The sequence below is a fragment of the Oryzias latipes genome, chromosome 4 (genome assembly GCF_053564925.1).
Source record: "Oryzias latipes strain Hd-rR chromosome 4, Olatipes_Hd-rR_3.1".
Lineage (NCBI taxonomy): Eukaryota > Metazoa > Chordata > Actinopteri > Beloniformes > Adrianichthyidae > Oryzias > Oryzias latipes.
Window position 1 is genome coordinate 30,169,379 of NC_136240.1, and position 18,432 is coordinate 30,187,810.

Sequence of the window (18,432 nt, forward strand, 5' to 3'; positions counted from 1 at the left end):
CCTTAACTTGCGCTCACACATACACACACACACTATTGCGCTGCACCCTCTGATAGAAGTGGACAAAACCGCTGAGACGGCCATCATCAACTGTTTCACTGCAGGAGCTGAAGCAGAGACTCACTCTGGGATGATCTCATGAACTCAAACATGGAAACATTGTTATCATGTAGAACTATTTAAAATAAATACACCTGATTTCTTAACATTCTCCCTGTGCATTGTGCATCCATGCATTGTAAGTGAGATTATCACAGACACCGCTCCACGTGTGGCTATCAGGCTAAAAACATTAGCTGGTAGCTCCTCCCACACACGGCATGGTGCGTTCATGGAACTCCAGTTCATAGAAGCTTAGTGGAACTCCAACAGCCACCCAGGCTAACTTATACCACTACTATATTTTCACGAGAAAATGAAAACCGCCGAACCAACCACAAAATCACCCGCATTATGCACACTCGCCCAAAGCCATTTTTATCCACAAATTTAGAACCAAAACTGCCCAATTTCTGGCAACACTGTGGATATGTTGAGGTGCATACCGGCCCTAGTGTTGAGGGGTGTTAATTGCTCCGTCAGGTTGGCTGAAGCATCTTCGATCGATGTAGTTAGGGTGCTGCTGCTTATCTCTGAGTAAAGGAGTAGCTAATCACAAAAGTGTCGCCGCCTTGTCTGGTTTGATTGACAGACAGACTCGTTCTGCTGGTAAAGGTCTTCATGAACAATAAGTCATTCTGGAAAACAGCAACGTGAAAAAAAACAAAGATACTTTGGAAAATATTGATTTTGAAATCCGAGCTTCTGAAAAAAGACAGAATTATAATAATATTCAACATGATTTAAAATTAATATTTTAAAATGCTGTTTTAAAATAATGAACAGGTTTTTAAATCAAAAATGAAATAAATTGAATAATATAATGGCTGATTTAAAATCTGTGTGCAGGTTTTTCACAATTTCATGATCTTTTTATATATTTATGAGAGATTTATTGGTTGATTGTGTATTTGCACGAGGTCATATTTATTTATTTAATTATGAACAGCATAGGACTGTTTACACTGTTTCCCACAGCCATCATTAAATGTTGCTGTGCGTCACAGTCCTATTGTGTTGTAAAAACAGCAGCTCTGTTCTATCGCCACAAGTAAGATGCCAAAACAGTTTCCCAGCAGTTGGAGAAAAGATTACAAAACGATTACCTGTTGAGTTCACTTATTTTCCTCGTCACCTTTTCTCTTTTGTCACAATCTTTCTTTTTGTTGCTGAACCTCTTCTCCCTCTGCAGCACACCGAAGCTTTACTGTATGGTTTCCAGTCCATCGCAGAGACGATAGATGTGAATTACTCTGACGTAATACCAGGCTTGATAGGACTCATCCCCAGAATCAGCATCAACAATGTCCAGTTAGCAGACACAGTGATGTTCACTATAGGTGAGACATTTTAGATGGTTTAAAAGCATTTGTGGTTTGTAGAAGTAGAGTTGTTCATCTGACGACGTCTGTGAATGGCTGCTCTCCCTCTTAGGTGCCCTTGCTGAATGGCTGGCAGACCACCCGGTTATGCTCAGCAGCGTATTGCCCTTAGTGCTGCAAGCTTTAGGAAACCCAGACCTTTCTGTTTCTTCTGTTTCAACACTCAAGAAAATCTGCAGGGAGTGCAAATATGACCTGCCACCCTACGCAACCAACATAGTAGCAGTTTCTCAGGTTTGTTCACTCTTACACATCACTGCTCTCTATTTTATGTGATGAAATAAAGAATGAGATAGTAAAGCAGCTTGTTTTTTACACTCACAATAATAATTCAGTGATCTAATGCTTATTTTTTCTTATTTTTAGGAGGTTCTCATAAAACAAATCCACAAGGTCAGTGTGTCAATCTTTTGTTTATATTTAGTTTGTAAATTCAATTTAAACACCCACTCTAATAAAAATTGTGTTTTTGGTGGTTTTAACAGGACCTTTTAGCATTCTTCCCATGATGAAGGACATATATAAAGAAAATCAAAATGGCATTTCTGAGGATTTCATTATTCAAATTGTTGTGAATCAGTAGCAAATGAAAAAATCCAGATTGAAAAAGTTCGTAGCTGTGACATAGGTGCTACAGTCGGCAATACGCAAGCTCGCAGACAAATACCGTAAATTCCGGACTATAAAGCGCACCCGATTACAAGCCGCTCCCACCCATTTTCACGTGTTTAACTATTTTTAAACATACATAAGCTCCCAGCATGGGTAAGGTTCATCACCACACTGTGGGAGGAGTCAGCTTTGCCTCAGGCTCATGCATGTGAGTTGGCCCACATCTGCCAAACAGCATGGAGCTCTATTCTGTTCACAAGTTCCTCAGTTATGGTTTATTTATTTATTTATTTATTTATTTTTTAGTTTCTTTTACTTATTGACAATCTAGGTATCACACATAAAATTACAAACAGTAACCATATAATCAACATTACATCCCTCAGTTATGATGAGGAAATTTACATCCGCGATCCCCCATTTCCCATGAGTCTTAGGGGCTAAAGGCGGGGCCAACGCCCGGGTCGTCACACTGTTGTACGTGTTTAAGAATGAGCAAGTAGCAGCAGTGCATGGAGGGGTGAAAAGGAACAGCTCTCCTTCCGCTTGTGTCGCGGCAGCATTATGGTACTAATAGGGCTGGTTAAAAAAAACAACAACAGTAAAATAAAGCAGCGGCGACTGAAAAGCGCGCCTCAGCGCGGCGCGTGCGTCAGAAGTTTCTTTCCACAACAAACACTGTAGCTCCACGGATGCCTCTGAGCTCCGCGCTCGCCCCGCGCGTTCCCCTTCCTATCTTCTCACCTCTGGCCAGGGCGGCTCCAGGGAGGAGGAAATCGTGTCTGTGCAGAGCAATCGGACTTAAAACTGTACGTTTTGTGGATGAGGGGTGGATGCGTTGTTACGTGTGGGAGCCTTCAGACTGCCATCGGCCCCGCAGCTCTATGTGATGAGCAGCCAGGAGAACATGTCTCCAGCTCTCACGGAGGCTGTGAGCTTTTCAATGCAAAATTCCGGTCAGTCCTCAGAAACCGTTAAAACGATCACGTGGATTTGTGTTTCTAGTCGTGTCCCGACAAAATAAAGGCTAATGTTATTCCCACATGCGCTGTTCTCTCCGTCACGCAGCTGACCGGCTTTTCCAATCCCGTTGGTGATGGTGGATTTTTTCACGCTGCTTTTAACGATTGCTTTTAACTTGAAAGCTGCATCATACTGTAGCGGCGATCACGTGCACGTTGGGTCTAACGGCACCAAAGGATTCTGGGATGCGGCCGGGCATGCGTGTTTTGTTTTTTGAACCATGACTGAAGTGTCTAAGACCTGAAGTGAGGTCCATGCTGTTTGGCTGCTTAGTTTGTTGAAAAACAAAAGACTTGTGCTTGGTGTTAGATAAAGAATTCAAACCATTCACTGAGTCCGAAAGTCCGTACATGGCGGCCGCCAATTAAATCCATAAATAAGCCGCGTCACTGAATAAGCCGCAGGGCTGTGAGCGCAGGAAAAAAGTAGCGGCTTATAGTCCGGGAATTACGGTAGATTCATGTTCGTCTTTGTTTTCCTGGTCTGAATTGGTATCTGGCTCAAAACTGTACGGCTGGATAGCTCCATTACTGCCCGCCATTTTTGTTGCACCGCTTACTCTAGGTTTGTGTTGTGCTGTGCTGTAAGCTAGCAGGAGAGCATGTAAACTGACAGATGACAGGAAGTAGAAGTGGGCCAACAGTTACCGGCGAATTTCTGATGAACTGCTGCCGCTCTACAGAAACTTTACCCTAGAAAAAGACAATTCTTTGGATTTTGGCTAAAAACAGCATAATCATAAAGACCACTGGAAAAAAAAATATGATCAGAGTGGGAAGTAAAGTGGTGAAATGTTGATGTTTTGCTTTAATTTTCTCATTCTAATTTGTTTACTGCTTGTAGTTTGGTCTTTGTTGCTTAAATGTCTATTTTATGCAAACATATTTAATGATTAAAGCTTCATACTTGTCAGAAGAGTTTCTAAATCATCTCGTTCCACAGACAAGTCAATGCATGTGGCTGATGCAGGCCCTCGGCTTCCTGCTCTCTGCTCTCCCTGTGGAAGACATCCTAAGGAACCTCCACTCTCTCATCACCCCCTACATTCAGCAACTGGAGAAGTTAGCAGATGAGACGGTCAGTCCACCAACTGATCAAGAACACACATGCACACTCGCACAAACACCGTGCACGCACATTTGGAGCCTGGCCAATAGGAGCAGGCTGTGTGCCGGTGTGGTATCACTGCAGTGGATCATTTCTCTGCAGAACCAGATTGGATTTGACCCTATATCACTTGGAAGTGATTTGTGCAGAAGTAGCAACAGTGCAAATGTCACTAAATGGAAGTGTCTTCACAAAATCACTTCTCCATGCCGCTGTGTTTGAGCGGGCAGCCATTTAAAAAGAAATGTCTGAACTCCATGTAAATGTCATATTTAATAGAGCTTACCTTTTTTGAGTCTGTCAAGTTGGGATCATTTAAATTTGGAGTTGATCTTATCTAAAAATAGTCAGATATTTAGTCTTGGTGGAACAGAGAAGAGTTTCTCCAGCTTTTTTTGTCCTGTTATCCTGGATGGGATGAACACAGACGTCAATTCAGATCAAGCTTGTCATCTCTCCACTTGCCTGTGTTTGTTCATTTCTTTCATTTCACTCTCCTCATAATCAAATGCTATCCTATTCATCTTTGCTTCTTCTTTCGTGTGTTTTTTTTAGGATTTATGTGATTGCATTACATCAGACAGAGCAGTCAGGTGCTCTGTTTAAAGATAGTGGCACCTAGTGGAGAAACCTAATTTAATGCTGCATCATGGCTGGTGCCTAATGCGACGGGTTCTGAACACGGTTCAATCCACTCTGATTATATTGTTGTGGAGGATTTGTGCATGCTGTGGGTGTGTTCAGCTGAGAGAGAGACCTACTGTGTGAACAGTGCAAGAGACGTGGCCCTTTCAGGGCGTGGCAGTCCTCTTTTCAGCCTTCTGGCCATGTTACAACACCACAGAGATAACAGTGTTGAAGCACTGCCAGTAAAGCCTAATTAATCTTTTCACCTTGGGGAATGTGCGTGTGTTTGTCGAAGTAGCATCCTGCAGAACAATACTGATGTCTTGATCCTTAAAAACCTCCTCTAGTGACATCAATTCTTGATATTAAGTTTAAAGTATTTATAGAAGCGCTGTAAGCTTGGCAATATCTCAAAACTGGGCTGGGCTGAGATTTTCAAAATGCCCTTTAAATAAATAGTAAAGGGCAACGACTGCAGTCTTCTTCCCCCTGTGGCTCAAGGGTCGGTGTTCTCTCCATCTCTTCACAGACAAGAATAATCACAGTCCTTGTGACATGATTGGAAATGTCATAGGACTCTGGTTATGCCAACAAAGAAATTTAAAGAAACCTGAATCAATGACCTCTTGCTGTGTAAGAATGATGAAATCATAGTAAAAAAATAAATAAGGATCCAACACGGGGGAAAAAAAGGGTAAATGTTTTATTTTTATCCAGTCCATATCATACATTTTTTGAAGCCATTCAGAGTAAACTATATCCATATATATTTGATGATATATTACATTTGGCACCCGAAAGAACACTTTTTTAATGAAATCTGAGTTATTCTGGCTCTTTTCCTACCTGAAACTAAGACGACTCAATCTCTGAGGCGCCACCTTTCGCTCTGTGTGGGTCGCTCCTTTGGGAGGGGCTGGTGCTCAAAATACCGCTTTGGTGATCGTTTTATTGTGAGAAATTAACATTATAATGCACTGAAAAGCTCATGATACAGCTTGCATGATACAGGCCCTTTAAATGGTAATAAAGCTAAAGATCTGACATGATGATTATTAACATCTAATATTTTTAGTATCCCAAAAACTATCCTTTTAAAGATTTTAGCTTGACTGGACTATCTTAATACCTGCATATCAGTCAAAGAACATGCTAGTATTATCCTTTCTACAGCTGTCCATAGTTTAGCTACTTCAGGGGTTGACATAGCCCAGAAATTTGCACTGGCCCACAGGGCCAGTAGTTTTTGAAACTTACTGGCCCTGCCTGAAAGTTACTGGCCCGACACCGCGCATAGCGGGACCCGCCGCTCCGCAGGTGCTTGCAACTTTAGGGGGGTCTGTGGGCATGCCCCCCCGGAAACTTTTAATATGGTACAATTTGGTGCATTCTGGTGACATCACTTATTTCTACACTTTTCAATGACTGAAAATAGACCATATCAAACTTAAATCTGCTCTAGTCTGTTTCAGATGTTTTGAAGAGAGCACTGCAGTGTAGTAGGTAACACTAGTTCAGAAGTTTTCATGGTGCTTCTAACGGCAAATATCGCAATAAATCATAAACCTTAAATGTGTTAAAACAATCTAATGGCAGCTTGAACCATTTAACGAATCAAATAAATCCCTTAATGCATTTGACCAATCGGATGGACGCCTTCACATTGTTGACCAATCAGATGGAGCCCTGTTATGTTAGATGTTTGTAACCTGGGTCAACGTGGGTCATTTGGAGTATAATTTTTAAACTGGGAATGGTTATTTGGTTATTTTGCTGTTTGTTTATATACCGCAAATTATATCGTTATCGCAATTTTAATCTCTGATATCGCATATCGCGAGTTTTCCTCATATTGTGCAGGTCTAACTGAGATCATTCAGCTAACTAGAAATACTTACTGCTTACAGTGTTGTAAAGAAAAACAAAATTAAGTAGTTTGACATTATACTGCATTTGAGTCTGAGATTCAGGTATTTTGAGTTGCCTTTGATTCTTTGACATTCAGCTTAAAGCTTAGTGCATACAGTTTCATCTTCAATGCATTCATTAAATATCTTGCTGTCCATACTACTAATTATACCCACTACTCCATCCAACATATTCCTATCTATTCCTGCCATGTCTTCCACATCTCTGACATGCTTCAGTCTCTCTTCAGTGACGGTGTCGGATTTATAATCAAATGTAATAATAACCCACTGGCTTGTGCCTTCGTTGTTGCTGTTTAACATTGTTTTGTATTGAATTGTAACATTCAATAAAGTTTGAAAAAAAAAAAGTAGTGAGCGCGTGCCGCGTGGTGCTCGGCAGTGAAAGCCGAGCGCGCGCAGGCGGGAGAGAAGGAGAAGTGATCAAAGGTTTCCCATAGAAACCCTTGAAGTCTGAACACAGGACTAGCAGAAAAACTAAATTATGAAGACGAGGTAAATCTACACGTTTTCTCAAAATTTACTTTATTGAAAAAGGTGAATAATGTATAAACCGTTAAATATTTTAGTGGCCCGAGCGGACAAGTGAAAAGTAAAGTCTTGTGGTCCGCACTGCTCGAAAAACAGGACCGGGCCAGCGGACAAATGGCTATGTCGAGCCCTGTACTTACATCTTCACTTTCCCCTCGTATTCGGGTAACAAAGATGCTACAAATGTCCAGGTAAAATCTTCTGTAAAAAGCTTCTGTAAAAATGTATTCCTACAACCAAAATAAGCTGTGGTTATTTTATTTTAGGCACAGTGCACAGATCCATATCTGGTCCAACTGTGTAATTTAAAACCAATGTTGTTTACTTCCCCCATTATAATGAAAGATTCAGAATTACAGTGGTTCCCCGCTGGAAAACAGATTAGCAATCAATCTCCTCAGCGCTGTTTCTCCAGTGAAGACTGCCTTCAGTTTGCCAAATCGGAAGAAAAATACTTCTGTAATAAAGGCGCCTAGAAATGCAAAGTCTGAGCTCTCAGACATCTTCTGCCATTAGAAGCTCCAAACTAGCTTGTATGTCAGTCTGTTTAATTAGCTCAGAAGTAAACCTGTGTTTGTATAAAAATTTCTCTGTCCACCACTGATGATTTTCAAACGTTTTTTTTTTCTTGTTTTTATTTCAGCCTAACCCTGCAAACAAATTGGCAATTATCCACATCTTGGGGCTGCTGTCAAATCTCTTCACTACTCTGGACATCAGCAAGCAGGATGATGAATCAGCAGATGGAACGGCGCCCCCTGCTGAAAAGCCCCCTCCCTCACCTGGACCCAACCCGGTCAGTTTCCAAATATCTTTTCTTTGGCTTGGTCTGGAAACTGCATGGACTGCAGAGGAGATAATTCAGTTGTCTCTACATGTTTTACTTAGTAAACATGAGAAACCTGTATGAGGCCCTCATCATAGGCATTGCTGTCTGTGGAGCATTGAAAGCATCCAATAAAATTATGTATACATGTGACATTGAAAGGGACTTTGTGTTTTTTTTTCTTCAGGTGATTGTGGTTTTGCAGCAGGTGTTTGCTCTCATACAGAAGGTACTGAGCAAGTGGCTCAATGATTCCCAGGTTGTGGAGGTAACATGTCCAGTTAAATCATTCTATTCTTTCACATCATTCTGTTACTTTATCTGCCGTGTTTTTCAGAGTCTTTAAAATGCATTTTTTCTTTGATGTTCACAGGCAGTCTGTGCCATCTTTGAGAAGTCGGTGAAGACTCTTCTTCACAAGTTTGGCCCCATGGTGTCTCAGCTCAGTGAGATGCTTGGGCAGATGTACAGCACGATTCCCCAGGCCTCAGCCCTCGATCTCACACGACAGGTCAACTTTCAGACTGTGCACATAAACACAGGGCTTTGTCAAAATCCTATATCTAAAATAACTGAACCAGAGTGAAAGCTGATAATCATAAACTGTGATCTATTTGCTTCATTTTCTTTAGCTTTTAGCTTGTTTGTCTGATAGTTTCTTTGCATTTGAAGTTGGGTATTTACCCCATCTATTCTGCAGCGATCTTACAACCATAGGTTGTGCACGCAGTCCTCTTCAAGAAAAACAAAACAAAACAGAGTCACTGTTTAAGGTTGCACTCTGATTTCCTTTGATCTATTGTAAAATCGCTCCCAGTGGTCTTTTAATTATGATTGTGCAGTTCTTAGCCTAAAAACAAGAAAAGCTATGTCGTTTTCGAGGACATAGTTTCTACAGAGCGGCTTTAGTTAATTCCAATTTACCTCTTCTGTAGGCAGAAATGTTGAAGAGGAGTCAGCCTTTCCTTATTTCCCATGATACCTTTGTTTACTCTCTTTCCCGCTAGCTTACAGCCTCCAGCAACTCCAAGCTAACATTTGCGGTGCAACTAAAATGGGGAGCAATATCAGAGCTATCCAGCTTTAGAGTTTTCAGCCAGAGGCCAGCTTAGTCCAGGACAGTGAAGACGTACACAGATCTATTTGTCTACAAGTGAATTCATCGGAGTGGAGCAGAGAAGGGGTCGTTTGGCCTTTGCACTTAATACTAATTAATATTGTTCAAATAGTAGTGCTGTCTTGCGATTTAATGTTTTTGCGTGATTTATTTTTATTTTTATTCGTGACTTGTAATCAATTAATCAGTCAAATTAATCTATTTTTAATCTATCCTAATAATTGCTTTGATTTATGACGTTATCATTATGAGATATTATGGTACAGTAAACTATACAACTGAAAAAGTTGCTTAAAAAGTTTTTCCAGCATAACAGACTCCAACCTTTACTTTTACACTAACAAGGGTTATTTTTCTCAAAATTAAACAACTAAGAAAATATAAAACAAAACATCAGGTCCAGAGTGCATTATTTTTTTCTAAAGCAATCCAAATCCACAGTATTTTTATGATAACGAACACCTCGTCAGGCTTTTTGCCTTGCATAATAGATAATAGCTGTGGCACCTTGATGACATCACAGCAGCGACACACGGCTTACAGGGACATCAAGACGTGCACTGAGAGCGATATAAGATACATTTTCAGTCAAGTTCAGATAAAACGTCAACGTCAATGCAACTAAACAGCTGGACCCTTGTTTTCTGTAATAGTTATAGATTAAAAATAAGATGAACATTATAAAAAAGAATTATGCGTTTATTTGTCTGTATTTAATTAATCGCGATAAACACGATTGTTAGACACCCCCATACAATTTGGCCTTCAGTGAAGTGGGTTGTGTAACATTTGTGGTGTTTTTGTTTCAGATGGTCCATATCTTTGCCAGTGAGGTGGACCATTTCCCACCAATCAAGGCTCTGTTTGAACTGGTTACCTCGGTAACACTGTCCATCTTCCAGCAGGGTAGGTGTTGAAAAGAGGAAAGGTTCTGCTCAACGTTTTCTAAACATATTTTATTTCAGATGAGTCCAAAAGTTTGGTCTTTTTGAAGTGAAGCAAATAAAGTGCAAGGAGAAGAAATATTCAAAAATGTATTTATGAAGTGGAATTCTAATTTTGGATTTCTATTATTTGTTGGGATATTTATCTTCATTTGCTGCCAAAAGGCTTTTCTTCAAACAAGAAAATTGAAAAAGGATAAAAATGACTGAACTCTCCGCGGGTCAGTCAGAGTTTGCTCTCATAACACATTAAATGGAGCCTCGATGTTTTTATGTCTTTTGTTGTATCAAAGTCTCTGTTGTGGTATATGTCAATGCAAACCTTTGCAATCCACATGCTGTTGAATATTTTCATTTTTGTCAGTCCATTGTTTGCTTATTCCATGTTAGTTTCTACACAGCTGCTTTCTATAAAACTAAGTTGATGTTAAGACTGAGTTGAATGATGCAGATGTTTAAATTGCACGAAGATTCTTTTTTTTTTCCTTTATAACAAAAACTTTGTCAACGCTAGAGCATCGCTTCAGTCAGCATTTGCTGACACTGACTGTATTATGGGGCTTTAATGGGTCACTCAAGTGGACTCTGGGTATTTGTCTGACGCTCCCCTCCCTTTGTGTCGTCTCCTTTACTTTCTCTCCCCCCTCTCCTCCGTTTTGACTGGTTATGTGATGGCTGTCACGGCTCTCCTCCTGCTTCTGAGCACTTTTTTCTTTTGCTTTTTTCGGTGCCCATCAGTAGACAGTATCAGAACAAGACAGTCCTATCACAGACACCGGCAGCTTAACTGACAGAGGTCCTGCTCAATGCGTCTGCAGCCACTGCCTTGCCCTCTGAACCAGCCCTGGATGCTGGTGACAGGCGCCGCGTTGGAGGGTTGGATGGGCGTATTGAGCAGGGATCTCAGCTGGGAACTCGCAACAGACATTTTGTTCAGCTTCTCTCTAAATCTCCTGCTAAAGCCCCTCCAGCAGAAATCAGAATGAAACACAAAGTCTGGGATCTCACAGTGGATTCACTGGTTTGGAGGGTTTTACAGGAGATCGTCTATTAATAAATATCATGTAGTCTGTGTCCAGCTTCCACATGGAAAATAGTGTTTTAGTGGCCCCTTTGATCTAATCCCTTTGTCTGATAAACTTGTTTAAGTCTGAGAAGTTGTTTTGTGTTTGGACAAAAGGGGGAAGGATGGCTGGTTCAGGTTTGGTGTTTTCCTTCAAACTGGAACAGTAACAGAGGTGCCTCCTGGGTTCCCACTCCAAAGCCACCTTTGCTTTATTTCTTTTTTTAGGTTTCTTCTTTTTTCTCTCCTTACTTCTCTTTGAGTTTATTTCCAAACAGACCCATGTCTCTGTCTTCTGCCTGTTGTTTGTTTTTGGTTGGTCTCCTCTTCCAAGACTCTGCCAAAGCTTCATATTGCCCTCCGCCCTTCCTCTTTGTTCCTTACTCACGTGTAAATTCTTTCAAAGAAATATTTTTGAGTTCTCTTTATTTTCCACATGACTGTTGAATCTATTAAGTTGCTGTTTGTATATTATTCCTATTCTCTTATGATTTCTTAAGTTTCATCTTTATTATATTATAGGACCCAGGGATCATCCTGATATTGTTGATTCATTTATGCAACTCCAAGCTCAGGTGTGTTTTTGGTTTCTTATTTCATTCACTTTGGGTTTCTCTCTCTTTTTCTAGTTTCTCCCTGTTTCTCTGTCCTTCTCTATTACTCTTTATTCTTCTTTTCTTTTATTGGTTAATGGCCCCTCGGGTATTCTGTCACACGTGTGAGGCAGTGGAATGAAGCACTTGAGGGAAACGTTTGAAACCGGGACATTTGTCTCGCCTCAAACACTTGACACTAACAGTCGCCTTCCACAAAGTCCCAAGTCTGCGAATTTACCAGATAAAAACAATCCAAACCAAAAGAGAAGCAATAGTTTTTTTTAACAAAAAGATCTTAGGTTTTGACTGATTTTTTTATGTTAAACCCTCACCCGATTGTTGAGGTTAGCCTGTGATGTAATCCTAAAGCCGCCCTCTGCAACACGCGTTCACGTCTGCGTAAGTCCCGGTCTTCTGTTGCTGCACACGTTTCTACAACCGTTTTTGGGCTCTATGTACAAAACGAGCGGCCTTTATGACACCAAATCCTTCATATGTTGGAACAAAACTGAGGGAGAAAGAACCTGGAGTAAGATTAAGAAGAATTCCACCGCATCAACATGTCACACCGAGCTTCTTCTAACTGTAGGGGCTGGACATGCGCTGGTAAACAGTAAAAAATAAATAGATAAATAAGTAAAAGAGGAAGAAGAAATTGCCCCTCCCTGCTTGTCCTTTAGGAACACCATATATATCGAATACGCCTTCAAGGATGTACATCATATGCTCAGCGTGAACGTAGCATAACAGAAACTGCAATCAGATCGGAAGGAAGTGCTTATTTTTTTTAAAAAGGTACCATAAGTATTCTTATTTTTTGAAGAGTTGTGTACTTTCTCAGTCATGATCCTTGAATTTTTCTAAATGCACCTTTGTGAGAAGTTCAATTTGAAACCCGTTCATCCTTTGTGTAAATCCGATTCTTTTAGTTGTTGCTGCTCGAGATGAAACGGCAACAACAGTGTGGCACCAGGTGACTGCTTAGCCTCTGAGCCCAAGCCAAGTCATTCCAGCCCAGAGCCAATCAGAGCCCACATGCATTAATATTCTGCTAATATTAATCAGTTGAACAAATTGGCTGATGGCTCTTTTATTTTTTTAATTTTTTATTTTTTGTCTTTTGTCTTCATTCTTCCCTTGTTTTCTATCTTTGGATAGATCTGACTTCATCTCTTTTCCTCTCTCCTCTCCTCCATCCTGAATGAGTTCATTATTATGAAATGAGTTGTCTTTCTCCTTATCTGCACATGTTAATTACACACTTCTGTTGCATATTCTGTCTAGTCAACCAAAAACAAGAAAAGTCTCAAACGATAATGATTTGGATGAAGAAGAAAAAAACAGACGAAATCACTGTTGCCCGCAGTTTTATATAATTAGCAAATCCTTTCTGAGTTTGAGTTTTTTGCAGTATGTTTGTTATAGCTGCTGAAGTATCTCTGGACGAGTTTGGGTTTAGCTTTTCCTAAACCGATGGAGAGAGCACCACAGCCTGGTAGGCAGATCTGGTCATCTGTTGGTACCAGATCTGGTTACCAGGCTTAGCAGGTATAGTTGATACCTGAGGGGGAGCGTATGCAGTGGAATGTGCTGAAGCAGGACCAGCTGGGTCAATCTGACAGAAGCATGCTCTGTTTAATGGCTTCATCTGCCTCGCAGGCCCTCAAACGGAAGCCCGACTTGTTCTTGTCTGAGAGTCTAGATGTGAAAGCGGTGTTCCACTGTGGTAAGTGCACGCCAGATCTGCACAGATACATTCTCCTTCCCTGTTGGTTTGTTCAAATATCTGCCCTTCTGACCGAAGTACAGTCTGGAAATCTGCTGCTGCAGCACTCAGGAGCTCCTTTCGTTTTTTTATTTTCTGTCTAGGAATTCTGTCACTCAAATTTCCTGAAGCTCCAACCGTCAAGTCGACGTGCTTGTTCTTTGTAAGCACTCTCAATTTGAAACACTGCAGGTTTTTTTGAGTGGTTTGTCTCTAAATTTGTTTGTTTCTACCCAAGACCGAACTGTTGCCCCATTGCTCAGATGTGCCTCCAGTCGCCAGAGTGATGCAGGAAGACGGTAAACTGTTGATACAAGCTGTGTTGGAGGTGAGGAGCATCAATGCATACATGGATCTGCAGGCCGCAATGCTTTTTGGGACTGTTGTAGCTTAAAATGCTCAAATCTGCTTATGATTTCCTTAATTCAGGCTGCACTTCCATGAGTGGAGGGCAGTGTCTGGGCTTAAATCCAGATCAGAAAAAATGTAAAAATAATAAAAATAAGACTGCCAGACAGTAGTAATAATGCCTTCCCAAAGTTTGGTTCATCCGAGGAGGGATGACACAGGCAGCGCAAACAGCAGACGCTGTTCTTTAACGGAAATGACATAATCTTCATGTCAACCATGTCCCGTTATCCAAGGGGCTCAAAGCCCCACCCAAATAGAACATTAGGTTCAACACCGAAAACAAAACCGGAAACCGTTAATTGAGGAGTAAAAATAAATACTCCTCAAGCCGGGGGTCAATAAAGTCCTATCTTATCTATTTTATCTTAAAACCTGGCAAAAAGCAGAAATTAAAACTACAAAACAGCCGCTATTACAAGTTAACTTTTTTTTCTCTGTTGGTTACAGTTTTAGGTTTAACATTGTTTTTTTATTTAGGTTTTCAGTATTTCTTCAAATTTAAAATTGTCTTTTTCAAATTTTCAATATTTCCTTCAAGTTTGCAATGTGTACTTTAGAGTTTAAAATAGTGTTTAAATTTTAACCTTTTTTATTTATTCATTTATTTTCCCAGTTTCGCCATGTCTATTTTTCAAAAATTAAAATTTAGTTTTTCAAAATTCCCTTGAAGGACAAACACCGATCATCTTTTGATCTATTTTCAAAGCGTTCCCAGTGATCTTTTTAATATGATGCTGTTTTTAGGCTACATCCCAAAATCCCGCGAGGCTCTCTAGGACAGTTTTTTTAGTGCGACAGAAGTTCATTAGAAATTCACCTCTGAGTCGTAGGCGAGACTGTTGACATGGAGTAAGTCTTTCTCATTTCCCATCATCCCTTTGTCCACACGTTCTCCTGCTGGCTTACAGCCCCTCACAGCACCAGGCTAACATTACTGGTGCAACAAAAATTGCGCGCAATAGTGGAGCTGTGCAGTTTTGAGCCAGAGACGATAAAAACAAAGACCTACATTGAGCAAATTGTCTACAAGTGGATCATCAGAATGGAGCAGTGCGGGGAGCTTGTGGCCTGCTGTAGTAGACTCACTACAGCAGGTGGTTGTGGTAGTAAACACCACAACCACCAAGCATTTTTTCTTACAACATTTTTTCATCTGTTCCAGATTTACAACAATTTAAATAAAAAAATACTCAGAAATGCAAATTTAAGCGTAATTTCTTTATATATGACCTACATCATCAGAAAGATGCCACAAGAACATGTTAAAAACACCAAAAACCCATTTTTCATTGGAGTGGGCCTCTAAGCTGATCCTAATTTGACCTCATAGCGGTGCATCCTCTTTGAACTTTCTCTCTCACCTCTCTAGGGAATTGGAGGCGGAGCTTCTCGGAGTCTCATGGACCAGTTTGCAGAAGTGCTGTTTAGCCTGAACAAGCACTGCTTCTCCCTGCTGGCTGTGTGGCTGAAAGAAGTGCTGCAGCCTCCTGGATTCCCATCATCACGCATCACCACTGAGCAGAAAGTCAACTTCTCCCAGCAGATACTCAGGTAGCTCAGCAGAATCCTTGCTCACTTGCTTCAGTACCAATGGCTGTGTCCAAATTCGAGGGGCTGCATCCTTCGACGGCCGAAGCCTTTGCGGGCGACGTTAACCCGGTCCTTCGTCGAGCGGGTTGACCGGCTGTGAAATTGGACGAGTCTAGGCGTTCGATAATTCCAGCCGTTACATCGGCGAATGTCATGTCGCCTAGTCCTCTGTGAGTCCCAAACACAGAGGACTAGTAAACCAGGCGTGGAGCTCAAAATGTTCCTGGCTTATTTGATCCAACTTTAAATCTTGGAGGTGTAATTCTAAAAATGTTTAATTATCTCCAACTCCGGGTTCCGCTTCACAGTCCACCATTATTGTCAGAAAATCTCCAGGTTTGACCGCAATGCATCTTCTATATGGACAGCACAGAGGGATACACCAGACCAATCCTTAAAATCGAAGAAAATCAAGGCTGTATTCGTTGAATTTGGACAGCACTTGTCGCGCCGCGGTGACGTAAGCAGCTTTCAAATGCAGCCCAGGAGGAAAGCAGCTCTCAAATTTGGACACAGCCAACTTCTCAGGCTTGTGGCAGCAGGTTCATGGGTGTAGTGGTAACGGTTTGCTTTCCTCTACCTCAAGCAGAGAACGGGTGAACAAGAGAAGGGTGAAGGACATAGTGAAGGAGTTCACACTACTGTGCAGAGGTCTCCACGGTACAGAGTACGCCGCCGATTACTGAAACTCACTCCTGGAAACTCTCACCTGCGACCTCTGATCTCAGCGCAAAGCAAGTGGAGGCCACAGCCAAACAATTCGATCCCCATGATCCACCATGAAATGATTGTAACGATGATCCACCCAGCCGCTGGACCAAGTATGGAACCATTCCAGCACAGACCTGCCATTAGAACAACAGACGCTCAACCCCAGGTTGCTCCAGAGCAGCCACCTTCTCTCCTGCAATTGTTTTCCCGTGATAAGAGCTACCCCCTCTTTTCCATCTTGGAAGAGGTTTTGCTGGAAGAGCTTTGAGCAGCATGTACCTTACAGCCCCCCCCCCCCTTTACACCCGACTCTTTCTGCCTGTCTAGATCTTCCTGTGGTTCCTAGGTTGTTTCCTGGTGTTTAGCATCCATTTGAAATGGTAGTAATATTGTACGTAGATACTTTACATTAATTTCAATGGTAAACAAAGTACATTATATAAACGTATATGTATGCACATATAGAAAGACAGTGGTTCTTAGTCCTGCTGCTGCTAAAAAGGGGGGGGGGGGGGTGAAGGAACAATGGTTAGGGGAGGAGTCCGCTGTTTAAAATGAGTCAAATACTGTTAATTCCCATTTATGGCCATGTGATCTCAGCATTTGCCAAAATATATGTTTTTTTTGGTGAACTTTTAGGTATTTTTTAAAAGAGGACCCTTTGGTGTAAGAATCAAAGAAGATGACAACGTTTGGACTAATCCAAGTACAAACCGAACTCTTTGTGTAAGGAACTGTAGATCCCCGTTTTCAAACTGCAGTCTCCTTGCGTCGGAGACGCTCCCTAAGGCGAAGCAGGGACTGCCTGGAGCGACGCCTGAGGGGAAACGGAGCAATCCCAGTAATTGACAGCGAGAGGAGAAAGAGCTGAGCTTCTGGACGGATCGGTTCACTTGGCAGTGGACCGCTTAGTCACTGTAATTGTGCAAAAATATTAATCAACTTGTGCATATTAACAGTTATTGCTGAACACTTTGAGTATATGAGTGTATGAATGCTTGTATGTGTGAGAGCAAATGTGGCTCTTTTTTTTTTTTTTTTTTCCACTTCTTCAGTGCACTTATAATGGACCTACCAGAACCAATGCATCTTCTTCCTCTCTTCTTTTGTTGAAGCATCTTGTTCATTTCTTCGCCGCAAACTGAGTCGGCACATTCAGCCGCAGCGATCCACAGCGTCGTGTCGGTAAAATCTTTGACCTCCAGGCTTTCTGTTATTGATGGCACTGATAACAAAATCCCTGTGATGAGCCACCCAGATTTCCCTTCGCCCATTTCAGTCACTGTCTTTGAGAAGAGCAAGAGTTGAGGGAGAACCTTCCCAGAGCCCACGTTCCCCACCCTTCAGTTCTCATTCATTTCACCTGAGACTGTAATATACACTGTTTAGTGAATCAGCAGAAACGGCTGACGACGTGTAACACTCAGCGCCTACGTTACTTTACAGCTCCAGAGATCACTGTTCTCAGCTTAACCCTTCTGTCTTATCCAAGGTGCCTGCAGACATGTAGCATGTAAGTGTTAGTGGTGGGTGGGGCTAAAGGGACAAATGAACTCAGAGTGGACAGAGGTACCAAAAGACTCCACGCAAAACGCAACACCTGAGGCAGGAGTCCAGTCTGAAGTGAGCCGTTCGGCTCCATTCTGAATCTATGAATGTCCTGATGTTCACCACTGATCCTCAAATCTGTTCTGTGGTTCTAGCTTGCAACGAGAAACTGACCAGTGTTTGTCTAAGATAAATGGAAGAACTGTGTGGGAGGAACAAAATGTACAATTTTTTGTTTTTGTTTTTTGTACCTTGACTTTAATTTATTAAATATATCCAAGACTGTATCAGATTTTTCGTTGATTTAGTTTAGATTACATATTTATGTTTTAAAAAGACAAAATAATTGCAAGGATCTAGGGAAAAATTATTCAGAGATCTGCATGAAACAACACACTTCACCAATAAAAATAAGATGAATTTGTTTAAGTGCAGGGGGACTAACTAAATAGTTTAAACTTTAGTTACAGATATTGACCGTCTGAATTACATCTTACCCACTATGGGGCCATCATCACTTAGCAAAAGTTAGTACACTTAATTTTATTTTTT

General features: G+C 41.3%; 1 protein-coding gene across 3 annotated transcripts in view; it reads left to right on the forward strand.

The window, feature by feature from the left end:
* ipo13b (importin 13b) overlaps positions 1-18,167 on the forward strand; it is a 38,779-nt gene extending 20,612 nt beyond the window's left edge. For 2 of the 3 annotated variants that reach the window (XM_004068183.5, XM_078946264.1), the window contains 14 exons: positions 1,292-1,439; positions 1,534-1,715; positions 1,848-1,874; positions 4,059-4,193; positions 7,953-8,105; positions 8,323-8,403; positions 8,509-8,646; positions 10,062-10,158; positions 11,782-11,834; positions 13,515-13,581; positions 13,725-13,783; positions 13,859-13,948; positions 15,401-15,582; positions 16,211-18,167. In XM_004068183.5, the coding sequence (XP_004068231.4) occupies positions 1,292-1,439; positions 1,534-1,715; positions 1,848-1,874; positions 4,059-4,193; positions 7,953-8,105; positions 8,323-8,403; positions 8,509-8,646; positions 10,062-10,158; positions 11,782-11,834; positions 13,515-13,581; positions 13,725-13,783; positions 13,859-13,948; positions 15,401-15,582; positions 16,211-16,307 (1,509 nt within the window). In that variant the 3' untranslated portion in view covers positions 16,308-18,167. Of the gene's footprint in view, positions 1-1,291; positions 1,440-1,533; positions 1,716-1,847; positions 1,875-4,058; positions 4,194-7,952; positions 8,106-8,322; positions 8,404-8,508; positions 8,647-10,061; positions 10,159-11,781; positions 11,835-13,514; positions 13,582-13,724; positions 13,784-13,858; positions 13,949-15,400; positions 15,583-16,207 lie in introns of all 3 variants that reach the window. The other variant, XM_020702611.3, reaches the window with a different exon arrangement.
* The last annotated feature ends 265 nt before the right edge of the window (positions 18,168-18,432 follow it).